This window comes from Tympanuchus pallidicinctus, unplaced genomic scaffold, assembly GCF_026119805.1.
Source record: "Tympanuchus pallidicinctus isolate F22 unplaced genomic scaffold, pur_lepc_1.0 scaffold32, whole genome shotgun sequence".
Lineage (NCBI taxonomy): Eukaryota > Metazoa > Chordata > Aves > Galliformes > Phasianidae > Tympanuchus > Tympanuchus pallidicinctus.
Window position 1 is genome coordinate 3,600,572 of NW_026294750.1, and position 25,415 is coordinate 3,625,986.

Sequence of the window (25,415 nt, forward strand, 5' to 3'; positions counted from 1 at the left end):
TGTAAAAACAAAGCCTTCATTTCCTGCTAACCTCTTCCCACATTGAACCACTTGCACCTACGAGGATGAAATGCCAGCTCTGCACTGTTGTTTCCCACAGGAGATGAACGGCCACCTCGTTTCAGCATTTCACACCCCACCAGCCCTCCCAGTTAAGCTGAACTCTGAGCTGAGCAATTCCATCTTGCTCCAATACTTTTTGTTAGAAATGGGAGGATTTGTTCAGCCTGCCAAGCTCTGCAGGATGAACACAGATGCTCTCTAACAGCCTCCTTCCCTACCCCAGCCTGGTGGAAACATCTGGCCAGCTGCACACATACAGGAAGGCTCCCAGAGGAGCGATGCAATCGTTTCTTCTCAGGTAGGGCTCCTCTTGCACGGAGTGCACAAAGCAGCACTGCATCACCTCGTTCATCTGGGACCTGCAGAAGGAAGGGAATTGCTTCAGAAGCTGATGAGTGTTTTAATGTTCTGCTCCACGGGATCTGCTTCGTGCAGCTCCTGTGCTTTGGAACATGTTGGGATTGGTTGGTTTTGCTGGCAGGGTGCAAAGTAAGGTTACTTTGAGGGAAGACAGCAGGGGCAGAACCAGGAACTTCCCTGCAGGCTTCAAGATTCGCAGGGGTTACCAGCAAACCTAATTACTGCTTATACAGCTGCTACAGGGCAGAACAGGAACGGCTGCTGGGTGCAAACCAGCTGCCTGCCAACAGGTGATCCTGGACTCCAGCCCTCCCCAAAGCTGCTCAGAGAAATACAGGCAGGAGCAAGCAGGGGGCTGCACAGGAGCCACACAGCCACCTCTGCCTCCTGCCAGCAGGTATCGTTGTGTCAGGGATGGGGAAAGCAGCTCTCCTTTCTCCTGTTCTGATGCCACAGGTGGAGTTTTATTGTTTTCCTACCATGCAGTCAAGATGCTTATTATGAAGCAGCATCTCCTCCTTGGCAAGCAGCTAGTGATCAATCACTGCAGGGCGTACCTGGTGCTGCTTTCCAACACAAAAGAGCAGAGCGTGTTCATCTGTCTTCCTCCTGAGTACGTGCAGCCTGCTGGTCTCCAACCAGCCCCATAAACCAAGAGGAAACGAAGGCAAGCTGAATCCCAACCGCAGGACCCCCACTGCCCAACACAACCTATTTATGCCAGCATTAAAGGTTTGCTGTGCGCAGCCCAGAGGTGAGGAGCTGAGTGCTGCAAGGAAGCTGCCAGCATCCTGCTTCAGCAGCAGCAGGCGGGTGCCCTCTAGTGAGCTGCACGGCCTGGGAGCTGCAGGAGGGGTGGCAGTGGGACTGGGAGCTGCTCCAGCTCCTAAACCACACATCGAGTACTTCCACATATAGGCTAAGCCAACCCCATGCTACCATGCCTGCAGACAAATCATGCAGTAGAACCTGCCCTCCACCTGCAGCATGGGGAGGGCTGGCAGGTCTCTGCCTCCCCGTGAGGACAAACATACAAAGAGCACAGGTGACTCGTCTGGTAACGGGCCTTTACTTAAAGCTTTCCCCAAAAGGCAGCGTGAATGAAAAAAAATAAAAAATTAACCTACATCATCAAGAGAATGATGAGCTTTATTTAATTAAACTCCTTAGGCGCAGGACACAAAAACAGGCCATCCAATTCTGTGCTTCGTGCCTTTTATAAATAGTGCAAACGCAGAGGTCGTGAGAGCTCCTGCTTGTGCTGACTGTGGGGGTGGGTAACAGATACAGTTTCTCTTCAGAAAAACAGATTCAGGAACCCGCGTGCTATGGAGAGCGGGCAGGAGAACACACTTGGCACAACAAGAGGTCTTTATTATCTTGGCCAGAGGTAAAACACGCTCCTGCCTTCTTCGTGCATCCTCCTGGACCAACCCTCAAAGGTGGTTATGCCTTACATGAAACAGAGATGATGAAGCTGTTGCAGAGCTCAGCAGCCACGTGCTGCTGAAGCGCCTGCTTGGAGCAGCAGGATGTGGTGCTGGCACACACACGTGGGCAGGAGATGCACACAACCAGGGTAAAAGCCCAGAAAAACAGGGCTGCAATCACAATAGCTACCTGTATTCATATGAACAAGTGCAGAGAGCAAGGTGCAGAGGTGTCAAAGCAGCTTGTGGCTGATGAGCAGCTGGCTACAGAGTGGTCTCGCTTACTTTCAAAGGAGCAGGAAAAATGCCAGCCATTTTAGGTAGGTAACAACAACAACAAAGATTTCTGGAGCTGGAAAGCTGCTGCCTGGAGGTGATTCTGTTGTCCTGGAGCTGCTCCAAGCACACGCTGCTCATCACCCCCACACCACCTGCAGATGTCCTTCTTGATCCTGAACAAACAGCCTTGCAGCACCTCCTTTTCGAGGATCCTGATGCTCCTTGCAGGTATTCAGATGGCAACAAGATTCAGGGAATGTCTTCCACTCACACAACACGCCAGGACAAAGGCTCTTCTTCCATCACTTAACCACGCTGTCTCCACCAAAAGCCTCTAATAAGAGCATTTCTCTTCTTCCAGATGAGGAAGACAAAGCTCAGAACAGGCAAAAGCAAGCTACCCCAGTGGGTTTCCAAGCACTCTGTTCTCACATCATTTCCATTTGTCCAACAGCCACTTTTTTTCTGCCAAGACAGCTTCTCAGTATCAGCTACAATCAACGCTGGATGCAGAAGGATGGAGAGGACATTGGCAAGCTGTACCATGGTTTCCATCACACACCTTAATGAGTGCACCTTAATAAATACAACGCAATGCAGAGGCAGAAAGTTCATTAACGTCTTCAAGGAAAGGCCCAGCACTCAGAAGAAACAAGCACTCTGAGGGCTGCTCCAAATGTTCCCCCTTGGTCACAGCTTTGGCAATGATAAATTCAGCTAAATAATGTAGCTCAGCAGAGGAGGGACAGACAACTGAGCAAACAGCTGGTAAGGGAGCTGCAGCAGCAAGCAAAAGTCACTGGGAGAAACTACACAGAGGCACTTAAACTGGGAAGACCTGCAGGATTGAATGCAGTGCGTGCAGCTCCAGCTGTCAAGACAGAGGGAAGGTGAATACATGGATTCACACTGCAGAGCACTGCACAGATTCATGGATCCCTCTATTTAAATACCCATGGAAGAAGTGCACTGGTTCCAGAGATAAATGGCACCAGAACTTCTGGCTGAAAAGCAGAGGGATCTCATGAATGAAGGCCAGCATGGGAGCACACTGAGATGTCAGCAGGTCCCTGGGGACCAGCAGCCAGTGAAGAGCACAGAAACCTTTCTGATCTGACAGCTGAAAGGCAGCTGTGCTCAGCCCTTCCTAAAACAGACAGGCAGCAGCACTGCTAAGCTTACCCACAGACCACCTCTGCCATAGGAAAACCACGCTAAGAGAGGAGCTGCTCTGCACAACGAGATGCCAGGGATGATTTCAGAGAACATGAGCTCACAATACCCACCTCCAACAGAAAGCACAGGTGGAAAAGGAAACTAATAGCACCGTCTGGCCAACATCCCACAGCACTGCAAAGGAAATATTACAACCCAGTGCTCTGAGCTACTTCTTCAACCCACACCTCCAGCCTGCACTCCCTGCATGTCACCTAAAGAGCAGCTTTCTGAATTCCACCTCATTCAGCCTCAGTTAAAGCAATAAAACATTCTTCTTCCCTCTTTCTCCCTCACTACAACCCTCCCACCCACCTTAGCCACAACCCAGGCACCCCAGCTCCACTTGCACTGCAATAGCTTATTCTTTTAGAGAAAGGAAGACCAACTGTAACGTTGTTAGACATCATGGGCACTACTTCAGTTAAAAAGAATAAAGAACTTGGCAAATGCATGTTGTAAACAACGTGGTCACACTCAAGGAAAAGTCACAGATCAGAAGATCGTGACTCTAAAGCTTATCCCACAGATTCGATTTATCACCCCCTGCAACGTGGACAATGTTAATTTCACAACAGAAGCTGCATAGAGATCTCAGGAGAGTTTTGGTAAGGATATTCAACCCACTGCAGGAACCTACACTCTCCTGACATTTGTTTGGTCAACACAAATTGCTTTTTAGTGCAGCTAACAATTCAGCAAAGCTGCTTTTAGCAAAATATTTTGTTCTTAGAAGCAACTGGGGGAGAGGGAGAATTCACAGTATTCAGAAGTGCTGCAGTGCCACAATGCACACTGCCCAAGCTCCTTAAAAAAAGGAAAAACCATCTGAAAATGGAAGCAACTACAGGGGAGGAACTCCTTTCTGATTCAAGGAGACAACGCTGCTGAGCTTAGCGTGACTAAAGTGCATCACCTGCATTGAACAGCCCTTCTGTTAGGGGAGCAAGAAGCACATTTTTCCACATGGACTGACTCCCATGTACTCAGATAGTGCAGCAAATGTCAGACAGTTATCCTCTCACACAACACGGCTGTAAATAACAGCCAACAATAATAGCCTCAGTAAGAACCAACATGGAAATAATCACAATACTCTGTAAAATATAAAATGGATCTGACTTCTGGCAGTGACTGCATATAGCACCTACTCCAATATCGTTGCACAGAAACAACTTTGACATAAGAGATTGCTGGGACCTTCAGTCAGGCAGGCGTTGGGGCCTTCCATTGCACACCTGCTAGGACTGGACCAGCACAAAGAGTGTGAAAAACAACTGGGAGGCAGCCTAGAGAAGCTCTGAGTTCTAAAAACTACCTTCTTTTCTTCTATCTGCAGAACACTTCCCAGATTGGAGAGGGAATCGTGCAGAAGATGACAAAACAGGGTGCATCCTACATGCTGGACTGAATTCAAATGCCTGTGTACTGAAAGATAGAGAGGAAGGGAATACTGCTACAGGATACAGGCCTCCAAAGCACTGAAGAACAAGCTGAGAGCTGCCTTCCCCCACCTCTCGGCTCACATTAGAGAATCCAGAATAGACAGATGGCAAGACTATCTGCTAATGTTACATTTTAAATAAAGACTTGGAAAACTGAAAGTTATGCTCAGCACTTTCTCCCACAGCACCATCTTCTCCTTTTGACTCTGCAGTACTCTGCCCTATCCAGAATGCAGAGGGGAAAGCTGGAAGAGGAACAGGATCTCAGAGCACCCTGAACGCCTGCAGGCAGCTCTCTGGGGGCCTCAAGGCTTTACACCCCTAGAATTCCTCCCTGCTTCTGGACTGCACCTACCTGCCTTCCACTTATGAGAGCACAGGTCCTCTCCACGGGGTAACACTCTGAACACAAAGCATCAGGGAAACAAGAGGAGGAAGAGCTGAGCACTCTAGCATATGATCTCAGAAAAGAGTAAGACATGTTGAAACTGCAAGTCCTAACTGAGTTTTAACAAACAGCAGAGCAAACACGGCTAGCTTTCAAGGACAGACAGAACAAATCTGCTGAAACAGATCTGAAGCATTAAATCACAGGGTAAAAAAAAGTCAGCAGAGAAAACTCAAAAGAGCGAACACTAAACAGAGCCCACAGACTGACCAGCTGCAATCAGTGCTTTGCAGGACTGTTTTTATCCCCAAAAAGGCCTGTATCCTGTTTGCAAAGCCAGATAACACGAAGTGATGCATCTTCTAGACTGACCTGATGAAACGAAACAGTGGTGAAAGTTGCACTGGTGCTACGAGCAAAGAGCTGCTATGATTTAATCCAGTTGGCACACCAGATTCTGAGCTAACACTGGACAGGCTTCAACAAAGCTATAAAGCTGACACAGAAGTGTACTTAAATGGGAAAAAAAAAAAAAAAGGAATCAATACAAATGAAAAGATCTAATAACAAAGCACAGTATAACACCCCATTCTTCTGCCAACTGGCGCATGACCTGAGATAGCTACAAATCACAAGCTTGAGAGGACTTATTTCAAGTCTGGGTGCAAAGGATTTTCACTTTATCTAACACACATTAAAAAAGAAAAAAGAAAAAAAAAGAAAGAAAAAAAGGGATGATTGGAAACCTGCCTGTTTACTTCTCACTGCCTTCATGAGAACTGATCCTTGGAGAAATGGCTTATGAAAATCACAACCCTCTTCACCTACCCTCCCTCCCATCCTTCCCACCCACACCACACTCTCCCCTTACAAGACATTGCACAGTGTCTGACTTCCTGGAGAACACTCCAACAGCCAAAGTCATAACTCTCTCCAAAACTTGCTTTCTGCAAGGATCAGTTATCAGAACAGAGAAGCCTTCTGAAACTACTGAACTCAATGTAAAAGACTTGGATAATTTCAAAGCTAGGGCATCGATACCAACACTCTGGTCCCTCCCCACTCCCAACAGGCATTCATTTAAGCACATAGCAGAAATGTCACTGCTTGATATGACATACAGGGTTGACTTCTGTGTTCTTGGTCAGTTTGGAATCTTGATTATCTTTGGTATTCATGCTCCGAGCTCTGAAGTTAGGGTTTGTGTAGAGTGCAAGAAAATGTGTGTGCTATCCTTCAGCAGAGAAGGCCTGAAGAGGCACAACTACCCCATAAAGATTCTAATCACCATCTCAATGTCCTTCCTGCACACTGGGCAAGGTGATCTCTTTTTCTTCAGCATCTTTGCACACTTGAAACAGGCCACAAGGTGAGCAGTCCTGCCATGGACAATATTCCCATCTCGCGGTCTGTGATGGCACAGGAAGCAAGGATTCAGTAACTCTTTTATACTCTCTAAAGACTGCATTTCTTCCTCCTTTCTACGCTCAGTGAAACGCAACAGAGAGTCCCTGCCTTCACATTCTCGTGCCAAATCCAAGGACTCAATAGAGCCGCAGGGATCTACGTGTGATTTGTTTTCTACCACACACAAGTCTTTAGGTGGGCCAACTGGAGCAGAAACAGTCCTTCGGCAATCCGGGACATCGATCCCTTCATCACTGTTTTCATTTTGCATAGCATCAATGTTGGACAGAGAAAGAGAATGAGTGAGTTTGGGACAATCTGAGTACCAGTCCTTCCGTAAGGCCCAGCAGCGGTAACAGTACCGTTTGCCTGGAGAGTTAAACTTCTTGCATTTGGTGCATTGCCAGCAGTCCTGAAGAATGATTGGGGCAGACAAAAACAGCAGTTAGTGCATTCTTGCTAACAGTTCTTCTCCTCAACAAAGGAAAAGCAGCAAAAAAGCTTCATCAAGATAGGATGCTACTACTGAGGCTTGCAGATGCACGATTCAATTATCAGCACCTCAGAAAGCCGAAGAATTTTACTACTCTGCATTCTAAAAATGCAGGTCTCTCCTTAAGCATTAAATTTGTCCTTCCTTTCTCCCAGCCTGTGGAAGAATACAGTGTTCTCAAGCTGTGCAGTTTATTGAACTCAAGAGTAGAGCTCCTGCAATCAGCTAGGAGTACATTTTCCAGACTCCATAATCATTCAGCATCTGTTGAATGTGCACAACTGACAGTAGCTTACTTGGTTACCCCAGAAAGCAAGGGCAAGAGCTATGACTCAGCTGCCCTATGCCAGGGACACTCTAACGCTTCTCCTACTGCAAGAAGGAGCTGTAGAAGCTGGGAGAGCAGTTTTCCTAAATACAGGTAGGGCTGCAGCATACTCCAAAGCAAGAACTCTGACCCAAGGGATGCCTACCTCAGAAGCAGCTTCTGTATCTGTGTCGTCGCTTAAACACTGGGAATCCTCAAAGTCATGCAAACATGCATCCTCAGTCACCTGGGAAAAGTAGAAATGCTGTCAGAAGAGCTGCGACAACCTGTACTTATGATGTGCCCAACTGTACAGCAAAGCGAAAATGATGATATAATCACCATGAGAATTAATTCACAGAGTGAATGAAAAGTCATTTTGTGTACTTTATCTATTCCATATATTGTTGATAACTTGCACTGAGCTGGTTTACAGTCAGATTTTCCTGTGATGAATTCATCTCTCTCTCTAATGCACACACACACAGAAAAAAAGAAATTACACCAACGCAGACACAAATACTTGAGTGTTCCTACTAAATTCCATGAATCATGAGCTGAATTGCTTTGACACACATCTGATTAATTCCTCTTATGACAAACCTAATTAAAACCTCAGATTGCCCAGTAATTTTAAATTAATTTTGTGCCTGGAAAATACACACATTTAAACCGAAACCCAGACTGACTAGAAGGAAAGCTATCACTCTGTGTATGAAATGGTGACAGCCTTTTCTAACACAAATTTGGGTGGCTACAGACTTAGCTCCTCACATGTTAACACAGCACTGAAAGGCTGGAGAAAAACAAAGGATTCTGCACTTCATTGAGGCCAGCTGGTGGCACACACACGTGGTGCCTGCTTGAAAAGGTACCTTTTTGTCACCTTCCTTCACTTCCTCGCAGTCAGCTGTTTCCATTTTGACTGCAGTGTTGGTCTGATCCAAGGGACTTTCGTTGAGGAACCACAAATCATCAGTAGTATCTGAAACAATGGCAGTGTCTACATCCTGTTGGAGAAGAAACAGAAGAGACCACTTAGAGCTCAGGGCATCAACAGCAGGAGGACCAGCACTGCAGCCACAGCCACAGGGAATGCCTCTCCCTTTTTCCTTCCAGGCCCTGGGCTGCTTCTCCAGTCATGCCTAGGAGAGAAAGGGGCAGGGCTCTACTCTCACAAAGACACCCCTGGTGGCGAGCAGCACGATGCTCACTGCCCTTGCAAGCTGGCCATACAGCAGCTGTCCACCACGGTATCAACATCTGCACCGAGCAACAACTTTCAACACAGGGAAGGGGCACCTACTGCAATACCATCAAAGCTCTGGAGTGCAGAAGGGCCTCCTGCAGATAACAGAGTGCCTTGTTAATTTCAGAACACTATGAAGGTTAACCAACCACCTGATATGAAAGGCTGGGACTGGAACACAGAAGGGAGGGGCTGAAAATCCTGAAGCGGGAAGGGACGAGAAAGGACAATAACATATTATTTACTTGGAAAGCAAAAGAGGAGAGGAAGAGAATACAGTGCACCTCTTTAAAATGTCTACACACCTGGTTAGTCTGAATATCTGTTGATCCATTACTTCTGGACTTGTAATTGCTTCTGAGGTTGCCTAAAAACCACCATGGAAGACCAGCTACATCCCATTCCTCAAACACTAGGTCCAGTTTAGGCTTCTTGCTTTTAGAGAGGTTTTCTATTAAGTCTTTGTCTGTAAGAGCCAAGTAGAATCTAAGTCATGCCACACCTACATCATTAAAGAGACTAGCAGAGACAAATTTGGCCCCATCTGATTTGAGAAACCTTTCTTCCACTGTCTTACAGCCAGAGTTACTGCTAGGAGCTTTGAAGTTTGTGTCAGTGTACTGAGATTTTAGATCTGCAACACAACTGCACCGGTGCATCTACCCTGAGTGAACCTGGCATAACAGTCAGCACACAGCCAAGAGGTCAAAGCAGCATCCCAGAGCTCCCAGCTGTCTATAACTGCACGTGTTCTATTTAGCATTACCATCTTTTTAAGAAGGAATACACAAACACGAATCCTCCCTTCAGAACCCTACCCAAAACAACACTGAGTAGATTGATTTCTTGCAGTGCTTGAGATGTAGAAAGAACCGGTTTGAATGTTGTTCAAATTTCAAATGATGGGAGCTCCTGAATTCCCAAACCAGGGTCAAATCAGCAAATGGAAAGGTAAAAAATCTATCCTCTATAACTCCCTGCTTCAGTCTCCTTATCAGCACATGCAGTTTAGCCTCCAATCCTCAACTCAGAGGTCTAAGTTTCAAGATAACCTTGAAACAAACCCTCCTCACTGCTGAGAGCTTCAAAGGCACCAACAAGGACTGCTTCTACCTCCTCTGCACATGCAGCCAAGAAAATATTTACTGCTCTCACTTTATCCAGAAATACCCACACATTGCAAAGATGATCTGTTTTTACAAATTAAGTTCCTTGATGTGAGAACAATCTGTGAGCAGAAGGTGGAAAAAACTGTTTCCATAACATCAGAAATCCATGACTGAACCAGCAAGAAAACTCCAGACATTAAAACAAAGGAATTGTCTGAACATGAAGGAGCTGTATGACACTTAAGGTGGATAGAAAAAAAATAGCCATTGTTACTCATACTCCTGATTGGTTTGCAGGTAATGACTGCAGACAGCTCAGGCTGCGTTCTGTGTAATCAGAGGAGAGGGTCCCTTGGGAAGATAAACAGATACAAGTCTAATTTCAGCATTTACAATACCCTTCAGCAAGGTCTGCAAGATTTCTGATGGCACTGGTTAGTGACAGTTGTGCTTTTGGGGCTTAACCTGCCAATTTACTCAGTGTTTATTTTTGAGACAAAGTATCTAAGCTAGAAAACATGCCTATCATAAAGCACACTTGGCAGACATTTGCACTTCTCTCAATCTTTGCCATAAAATGATGAGCTTTAAAGACTATATTCCACAACAGGTTTTTATTAGCCTCCCAACACCCTCCTCCAGCTGTTTCCTGACACAAAGCTCAACATGCCATGCTGGAGAAGGAGCAGAAGTGCTTGTACAGCCTGTTACCATGGAAAAGCTGGCACTCACCTTCACAATTCTCACATTTGTGCTCTGAGGTAGACACAGCAGATGCATTGCTTTCATCCTCCATGATGACAGTGTCAGAACCTTCCTTTGGGCTAAACTGCATGAAGGAAAAAGCAGATGTTAGCCCACCAGAGCTTATAGAGACAAGGGGATGTAGCACTTCCATTCTGAGTCACCAGCTGCAGTACAACGCCAAAAAGGTAAGAAGATAAATAGAGGTTTCTGAACAAAAGCTACACACTGTTAACCCTCTAGGAACACTAATGCATCTGTAATCAGCACAAACAACACACTTGCAACCCAGGAAAAATCTTAAGACTGGCAAAAAGTCCAAAAGTTGCCACCTTAAATGCAGTAAAACTGTGGTTCTCTGGCCCCCAGTCTGAACAGACAACTCCCAGATCAGTTTAACCTTAATCCCAAAACACACCTGAGATAAATTAGAACGTGCAAAGATTTTTCCTAGGTTTCAGATTCCATCTGAAAGCTTCTGAGAACAATCCTCCCAAACACAAAACTCGTTCACGCTTTTTAGAATGCTGAATGATTTGGCAATTCCTACTCAGAGAGGAAACGTGGGAAAAGGGGAAAGACATGAAAAGACAGAGCAGGCTGGAGGAACTGAGGACTAGAAGTGCTACACCCCAGAGAAACGCGCTCAGAGACTGGCACTCTGTTATGGTGAGAACAGAGAAGGGTCGCTCTGTCCCTGCTGTGTGGACTCCAAGAACTTTTCAGGAAGGTGAGAACCTGGCAGCCAAGCAGCACAAAGTTCTGGCAGTCCACCATGCACAGGTACAGAGAAGGGGCACTCTGTACAACAAAAGAAACCACCACGCAGTGGGTTTACCTTCAGCTGGTCTTGGCTTGGCTTATCGACGCTCTGATCCTTTGCGAGATTCTGTGCAGCATCTAGATAGCAGGTAAAACAAAAGAAAAAACCTTCCCTGGTAATAACCATTCTCACAACACAGAGGGTCTTCAGCAAGCAACCAACGAGCCAGGCTTGGCAGACCTCTAGGCAATCCTTTAGGAAAGCAGAGCCCTTTCTTCCTTAGAGAGATGGGCACTTCCTAGAGAAGCATTGCTCTATGGCACTCCCCAGGCTTTGCTAGGCACACATGGAGGAAATTTTAAAGGCCAGCCCAACTAAATAGCAATAACAGTCTACAGAGTCTTTCTACATAACAGAAGAGCTGTATTTAGGAAATCTACTCTCTGAAAAGGTGAGAGGATGGCTCCTGCTTTCTCCCATTTCAGTTTAGCAGAGAAATTCCCTGCAGAATGCTAGGGAGGCACGAACAATCTGATTTGCACTGAGTCATGGCACTGAAAACTGCACCTTGTAGGCAGAAAAGTGGACCATGAAGTGATAACACACAGGACCACAAAACGATGTGGCTCTGTGCACTGATTTGTTCAGGTTTTTTGTTCACTTTCATCACTACACAACTTCCTAGTGGCCATTAAGGATTTCACACCTGCAGGAAAAAAGAAGCCAGTTGGCTCATCCATCACTGCTTTGTCTCCACTGTGGCATTAGAAGAGAAGCACTGCCCTTCTAACACTGCATGACATGTACTAGTCCTAAACACTGTGTGAAAATGCACTGCATGCACTGGAAGGCTTCCTTATTCAAAGCTAATATATATGAGGAACTGAACACAAAATGTCTTTGAAGTGAGGTAGCATTCCTACATACCCCTCATGTGATTCACGTTAAAAGTGACTGTTAGCCAAGTAAGGCTAGCATCTGATGAAGAGCACTGTGTCAGAGCTTAATCTTTATTAACAAGATGTACTGCAGTCACTGCTCTTCCTACAAGCCTACTTGGAAGAAGTGGGCAGGATAATCTGCAAAAGTGATGTTCTGATGAGTACTGGTTTGGCAAGTGAATACAAGCTGCTAATATAACACATGATGGCCTCTTTAAGCCCTACAGCACTTTCAGCTACTTCTGTTGCAACAAAAGGAAGAACAATACCAAGAGTCACCCTGCCTACATAGTTGGCCTGGTCTGCCAAGCTTGTTTCGCATCATAGTCACACAGATACACACACACACATGGTGGTTAAACCAAATGATCATCACACCAAAGGAACTGCACTTCCTTTGGCAGGTTTGGCAATAGTTACAGCACGACTGGACGACACACGCACACCCAGCCACACGTGCACAGCCACATGCACACACCAAGTAGGAGGGAACAGGGTAGCAGAGGAGAGTGTTTCGTTGGGATCCTTTGCTCTTCATACACTGCTTACAGGTAAAAGGCCAAGAAACTACCAGCAAAGGAAACTGCACTCACACGGTTATTCTGCAGCTAAGCCTTTAGATCAGTCTGCTTAGGAAGGTTCTAAATAGAAAGGAAAGGAGGTGGACCCCACAGGCACCAATACATGGCTCAAAACAGACATCAACAGTTCAGGGCCATGTCTCCTCAAGTTCTGTATTTGCTTCAACACGTGTGTGCAAAAACAGACTAAGCACTTACAAAGAACTAAGCCCACATTATCTGCTTAGAGAGCCTGGAAAGCAAAACACGAGACTTCACAACCTTCCTGCTACAGCTGACTCCTGATCTGCAAACCTGTGGCTTCAATAAGTTAATTTTCACACAAAGGTGATGAGTTGTACCATGGGAGCCATCACCTGAGATTAACTTCAGAATAAACTGATGTAATAGACTGTATGCCTCACAAGCCAAAGAACTGTAGCCTTTAAACATCCAGGATTTGAGTAAAGTCCAGCCCTCTTTTACTTGTAGAACTAGGTTAGGCTTCCAGCATTCTTTACACTCACTCTCAAGACTATTAAAGTATAAAACGAGGCAAGAGAGAGAAGTCAGACTGTCACAAAACTGACAAAAGAGTGAGCAATCAATAAAAATTGGGACGAGATGCTTCAGCTATGTTGATTTGGGTATCCACAGTATTTTATCTGCTGCTTTGAGGTTTGGCCACTGGTTAAAAGCAGCTGTTTTACTCAACCAGCTGATTGATTTCATACCACAGCTACTGATGCTGCACACACACAAACAGAACACACTCTTGTCAAAGCCTTCATCAGCAGTTTGTTCCAACTTCAGAAACATTTCTCTTCTCTGAACATCATTACTTACCCAAGTTACATCAACACTTTATTGAATATACTTGCCCATACTGTGAAAAACCTACCTGTCATGGCAGCAGAAGTAAGGTTCCGTTTCAACATGTCATAGACTGGGCTGTGGAAAAGAAGGAGGTGGTGAATATAATCACAGCAGCAAACAGCATTACCCTGTCAAATCAGTGACAGAAATTCTCATTTATTATCCCCATAGAGATGCTGGGATCTGCAGTGCATTTTCTCCACTCCTGAATCTGGTTCAGAACATACATGAGGGATGCAGGTTTTAGCATGAACCTGAGACCAGTTGGCTGAGAAGATGCAGAAATAAAAGGGAAGATGTCACCTCTAACAGGTTGCTGTCTGGACCATTCAGAACCAGCTCTTCAAAACAAGAGCTAAACTCAAACTTGGCAAATGCATTAGCAAAAAGCCACACAGCTGGGCACTTGGCACTCATGGAGATTTACTGCACATAGGAACAGTGTCACCAAGGGTCTCTCACTCAGCAATCTCCACCATACAGCGTGTGCTAAAGGTTACTTTTTCTTACCTTGGATCTTTTACGGAGAAGCTCTCCAGCCCCAGCAGTTCTCCCAGCTGATCTCCTCCACAATACACCATGTGTTGCTGCCTTTTGTCATACAGCTGCCTCACCATGATATACTGTCCTAGGTAATGCATAACCTGTGGAATTGTAACATCTCATTAGCCACATCTGCAGCTGAAACCAAAGACTCTGGAAATTTGTTAGTTTATGGTATATGTTATATGTTATAGTTTATGGTATTTGCTTCCTACTCACTGTAAGCTGAACAGCACCTGCTTGTTCTGCATTTCTGCCACCCACCAGTGTCTCAAACAAGGAAGCTTTACCACATTGCTTAAGGCTTGCAACTAACAGGACAGAAAACTAAGTTCCCCCTGCTACTCCAATTTAAAAAGAAATGCCAGCTACAGTGAGGAGGACAAGAGGAGAAAAAGTGTGTTTAGCCCACTACAGGCCAAGTTCCACCCCCATTACCCACCAAAGTGACCCTCCTGAATGATAGCAAACGCCACCAAAATGATGCTAACAGCACCCCAATTGCTGCAGAAAAACTGACTGAGCTGAGTTAAAATGTTAATCCGTACAAGCAACCTGCATTTAATACTGAACTGCCCCCATTTAAAGCATTCAATTTGTTTTTGCAAAACTTTGTGGAAGCTAAACAAGTTATTTAAATGCATAAGTGTTTAAAATAAGTCACAGAGCTCTGCGGGAATATCTGACACATTCATAATGAAAAACCACTGCATTTAATTCTTTCCAGACAGGCTACTCTTGTAAATCACAGCCAGTGTCATTTTTTTAATCTTGTACACATATTGCATTTTAATCTAAAAATAAATGAATTTGCAGGGTCTCTCAGGTTTAGCTGACAAGCAAGTTCAAAAGGAACTTAAAAGTATCAACTAGCATCCAATTTTTAAGGCTCTCATGCACCAAGTAAGACAATTGAACAGCATCTCCTACTCTCTCTCAGGCAGGAGACTATTTATTCCATCTTTTCTTTATCCAAAGCAGTTTCTGATTATATTTCTTCCTCCTTTCTCAGTTCTTTCAAAGGTTGCTGACAATTAACCACCAATTAAATCCCAACAGCCCCATTGGGTACAGAATCCCTGTTCTGCAGGTAGGGCCTCCAAGTACAGGAGAATCAAGAGCCAGTCCCAAATCCTTCCAAAAAACAAAACCAAACAACCATCCACCAAGCAGAGGCACACAGGACAGGCACACTTTCAGTGCTTAGAAACTGAGCCCACCTCCTTCAGGGTGAAGGTTTCACCTTGGGCACCTGCAGCCTGCAGAATCTTCAAAAGAGGGAGTTTGGGTCGCACCTGAAACACAAAGCACAGATTTTTGTTTGAAGGATGAGAAGCAATGAGAGAAAGAATGTGAGCCCAGCATGCATTGCCTGCAGATCTCAGTTGCTCAAGCTGCCTGAGGCCACCACACTGTGCAGAGACAACTGTGCTATGAGATGGAGGTCATAGGGAAACATGGCTTGCCTTAGGCTAACCTGCTGAGAGCTGATACTCTTTAACAAGTAATCTGCATGGTCAAATGCTTGAAGAGAAGCTAGAAGGTCTGAAAATCAGCACCATCACTGTGACTCAGGTGCAAGGCAAAAAAAAAATAAAGGAACTTGGGCAGACAGATCCAAAGGCTTTAATCACTCACATTGCCCAATTAACTTTGATGTCATCCATCATGTGAGGAAAGATAGGAAACTCAGGCCCTTGGTATGGAGGCCTGGGCAGTGACTAATCAAACACAGTCATGTACTCAGGAGCAACCATGGGACACCCCATATACTGAAACATAAGTTCAGCAAGGCTGATTGCCCTCAAACAGTGCAGAGAACAGACTGAACATGCTCTGGAGGGATGTATTTATTAGGATCCATGAAGAGGCACCCAGTACTAAGACTACGTCAAAGACAACGTGTGATTAATTAACACCAAGGATCAGAATCTGTGCTTTCTGTAGATTATAGTCAATAAACAAAACCTTTACTAGGTAGTATGTAAAGCACCCTGGGAACAATGCAACTGCACCACAACCCCTTGAGGTTTCACCCACACTCCCAAGCAGCTTTGAGTAGCACATGAGACAGATGCTATATAAAACTACAGTGTGTTTTAAATAGCTGCTTCCCCCTCCACTCTGTGTGCTCCACAAGGATTTTAATCATTCGTAGGAGAGCCTCACCCTCCTAAAAGATGTCAGAAAGCCCACGCTGCTCTGCCAGGAAGCTGAATGCTACAGAATGGTGCACAATATTGTGTGCTAATGTACACATCTCCCACTCTGAATCGCTTCCTGCCCTCCTTCTTTGTCTCTCAGGTGCTAAAACAGCAAGATATTTCAATCTGTCACTGGAAAAAACACCCAGTTCTTAGCACACAACGTTTACTGCTGGCTCTTCATACTTTGACAAGGCTCTCAAGGCATGCAATCTGTGCAGGTGAAGACCTTCACCTCCCAGTCAAATGGGTTCACCTGGGCCTCATACACACCTCTCCTTTCTGCCTATATAAATGCAGCTGCAATACTTATTTCCTTCCCTTGCAACCCTGTATTTCCTCAACAACCAGATTTAGCTGCAGCACTGTTTTCACAAGTTTTAGCTGCTTGTCACAAGTGTAATTTGTCACTCAGCTATTGGGCAGCATATTTGCAAGGCTTTTGTTCCACTGTTTAAGTGCCATAAAAAATTATTTCCTACTGCAAGCATAGCTGGTCTCCCTGTTTTCCCATTACTGTGACTGTTAGATATATTTTCAAGCTCAAATAGAGGCTTGTGGCTGGACACGAGTTGTTCCTTCCCAAAACCAGCATGTTTACTTGGAAAAAGCTGAGCACAACACAGCAATTGCTTGTATCAGCATACGGTTTTCAATAAGATAAATTATGTATCTGCACTCATTCATTTCTCTAATGACCACTCTCAAATAGATTTTGAAATAACTGCTCATGCATCTCCTTTTGATTAAAGAAGCAACCTAGTTAGCTTGATCCATGCAAAATGAGCCCTCAGCTGTTACAGTGCAGCCAAAACAGAACTGTTAGTTCAGAAACTGTTGGCCATCAATATTTTCACAACAATATCAGAGCCTATTTATGTGCTTTTTTCAAGCAAAGTGGTTTGAATAAATAAGCAGATACATAAACTGCACAGGGCTTGGCTGCATTTCAACGCTTCAGGAATTGCCTCCAATGGGAGGATCTTTAACACGCCATCCGTTCACTTTCGCTCCTGCCCATTCCCTTCATATTTTGGAGATGCCCTGCACAAGTGAAGTGGATCTGGAAGGGAAACAGTTGATTTTAGATCAGGTTTCTCTAGCTACTCTTTGCAGCGCGTTTCCTCTTCGACTGGCTGTCAGCATGCTGTGTCACAGCCAAACCACACGCCTGCCACGTCGCCCTTGGCTTGCAGCTGCTTCTTCCAGGGACACCCTAAGAAGAGGCAGTGACACGAGTGCTGCGTGTTCAGTGCTGACCTCAAAACGAGCCGTGGGGATGCGGTACTGACTGAACAAAGTTTAACATGCAAAGCCATAATGCTTCAATGCAGCTGTCACAAGTCGTCGAGCATTAGGAGCAATGCTGCATATGGATTTCTTCAAGTATAGCTCCAATACAAAAACGTGCATTATGCATTTTCTTCTATGGCCCAATTTATCTGCTTTCTCCCCTTCTACTCCCTTTAAAACACTCATAAATCTCTGATCTGCTGAAAGCTAACAGAAGTCTTCAGGATAAAAGCCCTATTCCATCATGCTAAATTCTTCCTACCTAAATGTCATTAGAGAGTTTTGATTTAATGGAAGAAGTGGAAGCTTTAGTGAGGAGAAAGCAATGAAGATAAGTGGGGGAGATAATTACCTGGTTAGCTTGTCCAAGGGTGATTCTGCAGGCGTTCTCAGCTGCTGGATGCTGGGCAGAGCTTGAAGATGTCATTGTGGCAGTGATGAGCTGTTTATGGTACAAACCTGTAAATGAGAAGTTTCATGTACCAGTTAAGCCAAGAAACCTGGTCTTGAGTTTAACCACTTCCACTTCTTAGAAGTTTCAGGAAGTCAGTGTTTAAAAATAGCCCTGCACGCATATCTAAAATGATGATCATGTTGCTGTGCCCCCACAGCTGCTCTTTTAAAACAGAGCTGCCTCAGTGCCCAACCAACAGCTGGGTGGGAGCTGGGCCAGCTCTGCAGGCACTGGGGCTGCTGTGGCACTGAGGATGCAGGGTGGCTGGGTGAGGAACCTGGATCTGCCAGCTGGGGGCAGACTGCAGCTCTGCACCACGCCATCAGCAAATTCTTAACGTGCTGAGGCCCTGGAGTCACAGGAGGAGAAAGCAGAAGCTGAGTCACAATAACCCCAAGGGAAATCTTTACAGGAGAGTAACCCCCAGCAGCCAGCACTGATGGCAGTGATCAGCACGTTCCCCACCTGCTTTTTCAAGAGAAAATCTGTTCAAGCTGCTGCAGCCTTCACCCCAAACGACCAGATGTAGGCTATAAATGAACGAGCTTAACAGCATTACTGGCTGAGCAGGTGAAGTGATCCCTTCTTGGAAAGGAACAAAAGGGGAAGTCCTGCAGCTATTTGAATGTGTCAGGCCCTATCAGTTTCAGTATCCACCCAGAGAGCCCAGCTCCATCAGCACAATGATTGGTAATGACTCAGACTCTCAGCACAGCCCAGTACAATCTGCCCCATGCAAAGCAGGTTCAAAACCTTCTCTATATTTAAAGAGAAAGGACAGTGTAAATTAACCACCTACTGAATGAAAGGAAATTGAACCTGCTAGAGAAAGAGCTGAAGTCCTGACCTCTTATTCTCACACAGCATCACCTCAGCTCTAGAGCATGCACCGACCCAGCGCTAATGCTGTTCTTACAATGAATTCTCCATTGCAATGTTGATCTGGTTGCTTTCTCCTTAAGGCATTAATAAAACAAATCCTACAGCTGACTCTTGCTGATATTCTGGCAGAGCAGGAGATGAACTAAATAGCAAAGCCTGGCTCCTGAACTTGCCTACACAAACTGAAATGTTGCCTTTAGGATGGTGGATGACAAAATAGACCAAACACCCATCTAGCAGGCAGAGACAAAACTTCAACAAGCAAAATGTTTTAAAGCATTCTCAAGTCAATATCCAGAGTGACACACTCAGGATACTGCCCATCTGCCATTGCCCATCTACTGAGAGACGCTGTGACCTTGCAAAAGGCTGCTGCTATTCCTCACACCATTGCATTTCTCAGAAATAAAGCACTGCCAGGAACAAAATCATCCCTAAAGATCAAGCATCTCTAAATAAAGCGTGATTAATGCATCTCAAATCCAAGCTGGGCACATAATGCTGGGAGTCACCACATCTACATATAACTTAAGTGACTTAATACCTAAAACCACTGCCAGCCTTCCATTTCTCCCCACTCCACGATGCCACACGTGCTGCAACACAAGCCACCCACAGAACCCATTACGCTGCACTCTGAACTGCAGCTCCACTCACCAGCCTTGAACTTCCCTGCTCCAAGTCCCCCCTGTGCCTCTGCTCCTGGCGAGAGCTGTGAGCACTCTGCAAGAGCCTGGCTGAGCTCCCTGCCAGCTGCAGCTAAATGCATCAGCTTTGGGTGGCAGCTGCAGGAGGTGTGAAAAGCAGGCAAAAGAGGAGAGAACGGCGGGTTTCCCCTCCACCCTGCATTCCTGGAAAGAGATTCTGCTCCTCCAGGTTACACCTCAGTTACTGTCTTCAAGTTTTAACTGCTTCAGTACTGCCTGTATGAGGAAGGCAGACAAGTCATCATCCTGCCTCCAGACTTCACAGGCAAACTGTATTTTTTAGTAAGCTTGACACTTAGCACTGACTTGTAGTAGCAGCTTTCTTTTAATTAAGCTAAATGAGCATGCAAGCTCTAAGACATGCCCAGGCTGCAGGTACCCACAAGAATGATGGAAGCAGCCACCAGTTGCTCTGCCCAGCACCGTCAGGACAGAAAACCTCACTGCCTCCCCTCTGCTGGGGCTGGCCAGAAAGAAACATCGTCAGCTCCTCCACAACCTCCCCTCCAGCTGAATCCATTTCTTACATGCCACATATTTACCCCACGATGCTGAAGGCGTCCAGACAAGTTTGTAGACAACAAAGTAGCAGTGAACTTAACGTTGTTCTCCTCTACAGCTTCAGAGCCACATGTGTAACAGACGCTGGTCCCCACAGACCAAAGCCTTGGAACAAATCATGAATCACAAAGTAGTCATGAAGTAACGGGTGGTTTTTTTCCATCTGAACGCTTTATATGGTCATGCACACTACAGGAACAAGCTGCCAGCTCATTTTGTGAGTAAAAGTTCCTGAAGGAGATCAGGACCCCATGAGATCACAGCTTATTTGATGCTCACACAAAGCAAAGCTTGAGACAAAGAGCTTAACTAAGAGACCCACAGGTGGGTGCAGGCTTTGGGTGCATGGATGTTTCCTGGCACTACCTGAGTTGAAGCTCTAATTCTATTTTGGTTTGCTTTAAGTCTGTCAAGCAATAATGCAGTTTCTATCTATTGCAAAGTCAAAAGAGCAGCAAGGAGCATAAAGAAGACATGATGCTGTGTGGTGGATCTACAGCCTCAGTTATAGCTCATTTCAACACTGGGCTAATGCCTGACTTTGAATTCTTGTTCCCAGTTACCACCCTTCTTCCTGCTTTCAAATAAAGCACAACTTCTACAAATACAGAATAAACTCACCACGTGTTCATTATCACATATAGAGAAACTGCAGAGAGAAGAGTCCAAGCAAGCACTAATCTGACAACTGAGTCACAGTCAATTAGGTTTGCTCCTATCAGTGAGTTTTCATGCCTGCCCACCTACCAGCCAGCTGGCTAAAAAGAGCTTTACTGCTCCTTGTAAAACACACCCTGCCCATCTTTAGCCCATCGCTGCTGCTTTTCTTTGCACCACACATTGCACCTGATTGCATCGCTGAGCTCCCATCCAGTCCACCCATCTCCTCTGGGAGAGCTGCAAGGCATCGCCCAAGGAAACATCAAGAGTGCAACAGCAACTTTGCAGTGCCTTTTTGCAGCTATTTGTCTTCCTGAGTGCAGTGCTGGGGGGCTCTGGCTCATTGCTTTGATATTGGCTTGCATTCAATTAGGAAAAGCATCCAGAGAAACGCTCAGTTTCACAATGGAGAACTCCCTTAATGCATTACTTATGGTAGCTAAAGGCAGGGCTACTATTTTTAACGTTCACTTGAAACACCAGCTTCAAAACGTCCTTTTTGGAAACTGCTCTGGACTACAATCCAAATCCAGCAACAACAACAAAGCCTGAATTTCCCCTACTAAGAGTTTCATTGCTGAGATGTCGCACCTTCATAGTGTGCTCTCACCTTAAGATCTGCCCACAGCCCACCAAAATACCCCAACCTTTGATGAACGTGAGCAGTTATCAAGTACAAATGTTATGCAATGCTATTTCATTACAAAACCAGTTAAAGAGGAGGAAAAACAAAACTGACTGTTTCAATTAAAAATGAATGCTGGCAAATGGCTCTGCAAATCTCCCTAAATCAGCTGCTGCTGACAGCTTTGTTACTGGTGATGTCTGGAACCCTGCAGCAGCTCTACCCCACTGCACACACTGTTTCCATTAACCTCCATTTTACCATATTACATTGTATTCGTTTCTTCTTCCTAGGCTACTTTTCTCAAATAGTGCTTTAAGGGGTTGTCAAATCAATATCACTATTTTAACACAAAGATGAAGCAAGCCAGATAATTAAAAAAGCTTCTCCTGCACCAGATAGTGGCTATATAATACCCTGACATCACTATGCTAAGAGTTCCTGTCACAGCACAGATACAGTGTTAAGCACTTCAGAATATAAGCGAAACCGAAGCTAATCACCTAAACCTATTTTTCTTGCAGCAGTGAAAAGCCCTTAATTTAATCCTATCTTCTAGCTGCATATGTTTGCCTGAGGAGCTTGCACAGAGCTGAACATCTAGGGGCTTTTGTAATACTCCTATAAAAGAGTTACTAAACACATAAGCATTCACTGCAAGTCTGCCACACACAGCCCTCAACACAGCCCTGAAGACACGAGCACTCAGTACATAAACTGCAACCTCTTTCCAGCAGCGTTTACCACCCAGTCTCCCAGTGCTAAGTGCAATGCAGGGCAGAGCTGGGCGACCCTCCAGACCCACGTGGCAGCAGCAGCAGCCCCAGCACCCTGCTTGGAGCATTGCTGTGACACAGAGCTGCTGGGCAGCGTGGCATAAACAAACACCAAAGCAGATATAAGTGTAACCTGTAACAACACTGTTTCATTGGTCTTGTCTTGTCACCCTTTCTCCAACATATTTTATCATTTGCATCTATTAAACTCTGCTGCCATCAAACCCAAGACTCAGTTTTTCACCCTTGCTTTTAACCCAGTGACCTGCAGCCCTTCTGGCTGCAAGCCAGGGCTGACTACCCTAAAAAATAGGGCTCATCTAAAGTCCATCTTGTGTAATAATTGCAAAACATCGCTCATCTGCTCTTTGAGTTATTCGCTCTCTCTGAAAACACTTCTTTCTTGTTAATACAGCTCCTAGAACTACTGCTTCAACAGTTACACTGCTGAAGGCTTTGGCCCTGGAAAAGCATGGTACGGCTTGAGGCTAATGATGTGAAGGCTTCATGATGTGAAGGACGGTACAAGCAGTCCCAGCCTCCTCCCCTTGTAGCCAGGCTGCCACACACTCCTCTGAGATGCCGACCGTGCTGCTAAAGGACCAAAGTCACAGATAACCGCGAGTTGTGAGAGAGCTTAGAGAGGAAAACGAGAGCAACAACGCAGAGGTGCACCACAGAGCAGCACTTCTCACATCTCCCTTCAAGGCTACAGCAGAAGGCTCGAGCTCGCTGTGAGCTCACGTCAGCTGTCAGCCAGCAGGAGGACCCTTCCAGCCTTCAGCACAACACGCGATCAGAACGACGCTCAAGTTTGGAAACTTCATTTTCTCTCCGGGCACCACGTGGGGAACGCAGCTCTGCCCCCAGCGGCCAACGGCCCGGCCTGCGGCTCCCGCCCCCCCACAGAGGCCAACTCCACCCCCCCCACAGAGGCCGCCCACCCACTCCAAGCCTCGCTCTCCGTTTCCCCGCACCCTCTCGGACCTCGCGGCCTCCCCCGGTGCTGGCAGCGGCGAAGCTCACCCTACAGCTGCTCCATGGGCCCCAGGTGGCCCGGGCTAGGGGGAAACCCCCCTACACCCCCCGCGGGCTGCGCTCCTCCATCTTAGCGGGGCCTCGGCCGCCACTTCCCCTCGGAGCCAACATGGCTGCGGGGTGGCTTCCGTGCGTCGCCCGGCGCGGCGCGGCCGTATCATGGAGCATACCGGAAATGCTCTGCTAGAGTGGAAGGAATCCGCGCCCGCTCCCTGCTGTGGAAGACCGCCCTGGAGGACCGCGCTGCTGGGCTGACCTCGTGTCCCGCTGTGCGCCATGTAACCCCAGTTCCTCCTCTTACCCCGCTCCCTGAACTGATGTGCCACCCAGAGCCGCTAAGAGCTCTGCATGCGAGCCCCCAGCCCCCTGCGAGTCCCCCTGCTCCTCCTGTGGTACAGCACAGCGCTGCGTTCACTCGGTAGCACGCTGATAGGAGTGGCGTCAGAACTGCACTTCCAGAGCCCGGATAGCTCAGTCGGTAGAGCATCAGACTTTTAATCTGAGGGTCCAGGGTTCAAGTCCCTGTTCGGGCGAATAATTTTTCTAGTGCGTTTCATTTTTTTCGTTTCCTTTTCTGATTTTTTAGATTTATTTTTATTCCACAACCTCCAAGAAGCTCTCCTGGCCATTTGTCTCCTCAAAATACTTTTAAAAATTGGGGTAGGAGCGGCAGCGTCCACTGCTGGAGTCTCGGCTGCCCCCCTTAGCAGCAAAGGAAAAGAAAAAAAAAAGAAAAATTGGAGAGGAAAGAATCCAAATCTGGCGGACAAAAGCAAAAAGCGACGCGCCCGAACAGGGACTTGAACCCTGGACCCTCAGATTAAAAGTCTGATGCTCTACCGACTGAGCTATCCGGGCTCTTAGGAAACTGCGTCCTGTGCATCCATACGGCCCTACATGACGCACCGCTATGTGTTTAATTTCTGTGCATCACTCTGTTCCCTGCACCCCAAACCCCTGCTGTCATTTTGCACCCCCATCTTGTCCCCACCGCTCTCATCTCCTTGCATTCAGGACAATAAATCGAAGCAGATTCCTGCTGCAGGTGCGGTGGTTCTGAGGGTGGATATGGGACGATGCTCTCTGCTGCCCCCGCAGCCCTGCACCTCTTCTGCGGTATAACCCAAAGGCGGCACAGGGCGCTGCTGCTGTGGGAATGGCAGCCCTTGAGAAATCTGAGCTGTTCCAAATGGGATCAGGCAAAGCTCTAAGAAGAGAAGTGCAGGAAATGATCCGCTCCAGGACTGGGGATAGTGGGGCACGTTTAGTTAGAGGGATTCCTCCAGCAGCCCTGTATGTGGGGTGTCGCTGCGGTGGGTGACAAACGCCATCAGGGGGTGCGGTTTTGCAAAGATTTCCCCATTAGGGCTCAGCTTCGCTCACAAAATGGCACAGAGAATGCCAACACAACCTCCTTTATCCTTGGGATTTCCTACTCTAGGGAACCTGAGATAGAAGAGGGATTGGCCTGACTGGTATTCAACCCCTATGACTCCACGACTGAGATTTCCCAGGAAACAGAGCCCAGAGTCACCCTGTGCTACCACCAACCCCAATCCACACGCAGTGACAGTGAGTGCCAATTAGCGGCAAACCCAAACCACAGCTCCTGCGGCGATGCTTCTCACACCAACCCACCATGTGCAGATGCTCCTGTGTGCTCTGATCCCTTTGCTGGGGACACTGCGGGCCACCCACCACCCACCTCCCACTCTCAGTCCCATCCACCGTGGCTTACGGGGTGCTCTCACCCCTCTCTGCAGACACGCACCCAATGGAGACGGTGCTTTTGGACTGGAAGAGGAGGGGGAGAAAGAGTGCAGTGCGAGCCTAGCATCCCCTCCATCCCTGGGGCTGAACGCATCGCTGGGGCCGCCCCCGGCCCCACTCCGTGCAGTACTGCGGATCTCCGGGAGATGGCGCCACTCCGCGCCGCGCTGCGCCCCATTGTCCGCCGCCTCCGCCGCCGCCGCCGCCGCCGCCGCCGCCGCGCTCCCTCCGCCCGCAGCCGCCGCCGCCGCGGCGCGGCCCCGCGCTGCCCGC

The 25,415-nt window shown here is 46.8% G+C and overlaps 1 protein-coding gene and 2 non-coding genes across 5 annotated transcripts; 1 reads left to right on the forward strand and 2 right to left on the reverse strand.

Moving 5' to 3' along the window:
• Window positions 1-1,554: 1,554 nt before the first annotated feature.
• MDM4 (MDM4 regulator of p53) lies at window positions 1,555-23,507 on the reverse strand. 3 transcript variants are annotated; one of them, XM_052698027.1, is made up of 11 exons: window positions 23,361-23,507; window positions 18,022-18,128; window positions 15,393-15,467; window positions 14,140-14,273; window positions 13,655-13,704; window positions 11,328-11,389; window positions 10,478-10,574; window positions 8,942-9,102; window positions 8,263-8,397; window positions 7,554-7,634; window positions 1,555-6,999 (listed from the first exon to the last, which is right to left on the reverse strand). In XM_052698027.1, the coding sequence occupies exons 2-11, from the start codon at window positions 18,094-18,096 to the stop codon at window positions 6,445-6,447; spliced, it is 1,425 nt and encodes a 474-aa protein (XP_052553987.1). In that variant the 5' UTR covers window positions 18,097-18,128; window positions 23,361-23,507; the 3' UTR covers window positions 1,555-6,444. The 3 variants fall into 3 exon arrangements, with proteins under 3 accessions (XP_052553987.1, XP_052553988.1, XP_052553986.1); XM_052698028.1 differs by lacking the exon at window positions 23,361-23,507 and adding an exon at window positions 20,255-20,379; XM_052698026.1 differs by lacking the exon at window positions 23,361-23,507 and adding an exon at window positions 19,663-19,786.
• A 325-nt stretch (window positions 23,508-23,832) lies between these two features.
• TRNAK-UUU (transfer RNA lysine (anticodon UUU)) lies at window positions 23,833-23,905 on the forward strand. Its single transcript has one exon. It is a non-coding gene; the product is annotated as a tRNA-Lys (tRNA).
• Window positions 23,906-24,157: 252 nt separating this feature from the next.
• On the reverse strand, window positions 24,158-24,230 carry TRNAK-UUU (transfer RNA lysine (anticodon UUU)). Its single transcript has one exon. It is a non-coding gene; the product is annotated as a tRNA-Lys (tRNA).
• Window positions 24,231-25,415: the final 1,185 nt, after the last annotated feature.

Bases quoted from the DNA above. Each gene is read 5' to 3' on its own strand.
- MDM4 (XM_052698026.1), bottom strand. From the start codon at position 19,774: ATGCATTTAGCTGCAGCTGGCAGGGAGCTCAGCCAGGCTCTTGCAGAG. The intron at 14,274-15,392 runs GTGGGCTCAGTT...ACAATTCCACAG, and splicing joins AAACCTTCACCCTGAAGGAG to GTTATGCATTACCTAGGACA. The intron at 11,390-13,654 runs GTAGGTTTTTCA...CCTGCTATCTAG, and splicing joins TACTTCTGCTGCCATGACAG to ATGCTGCACAGAATCTCGCA.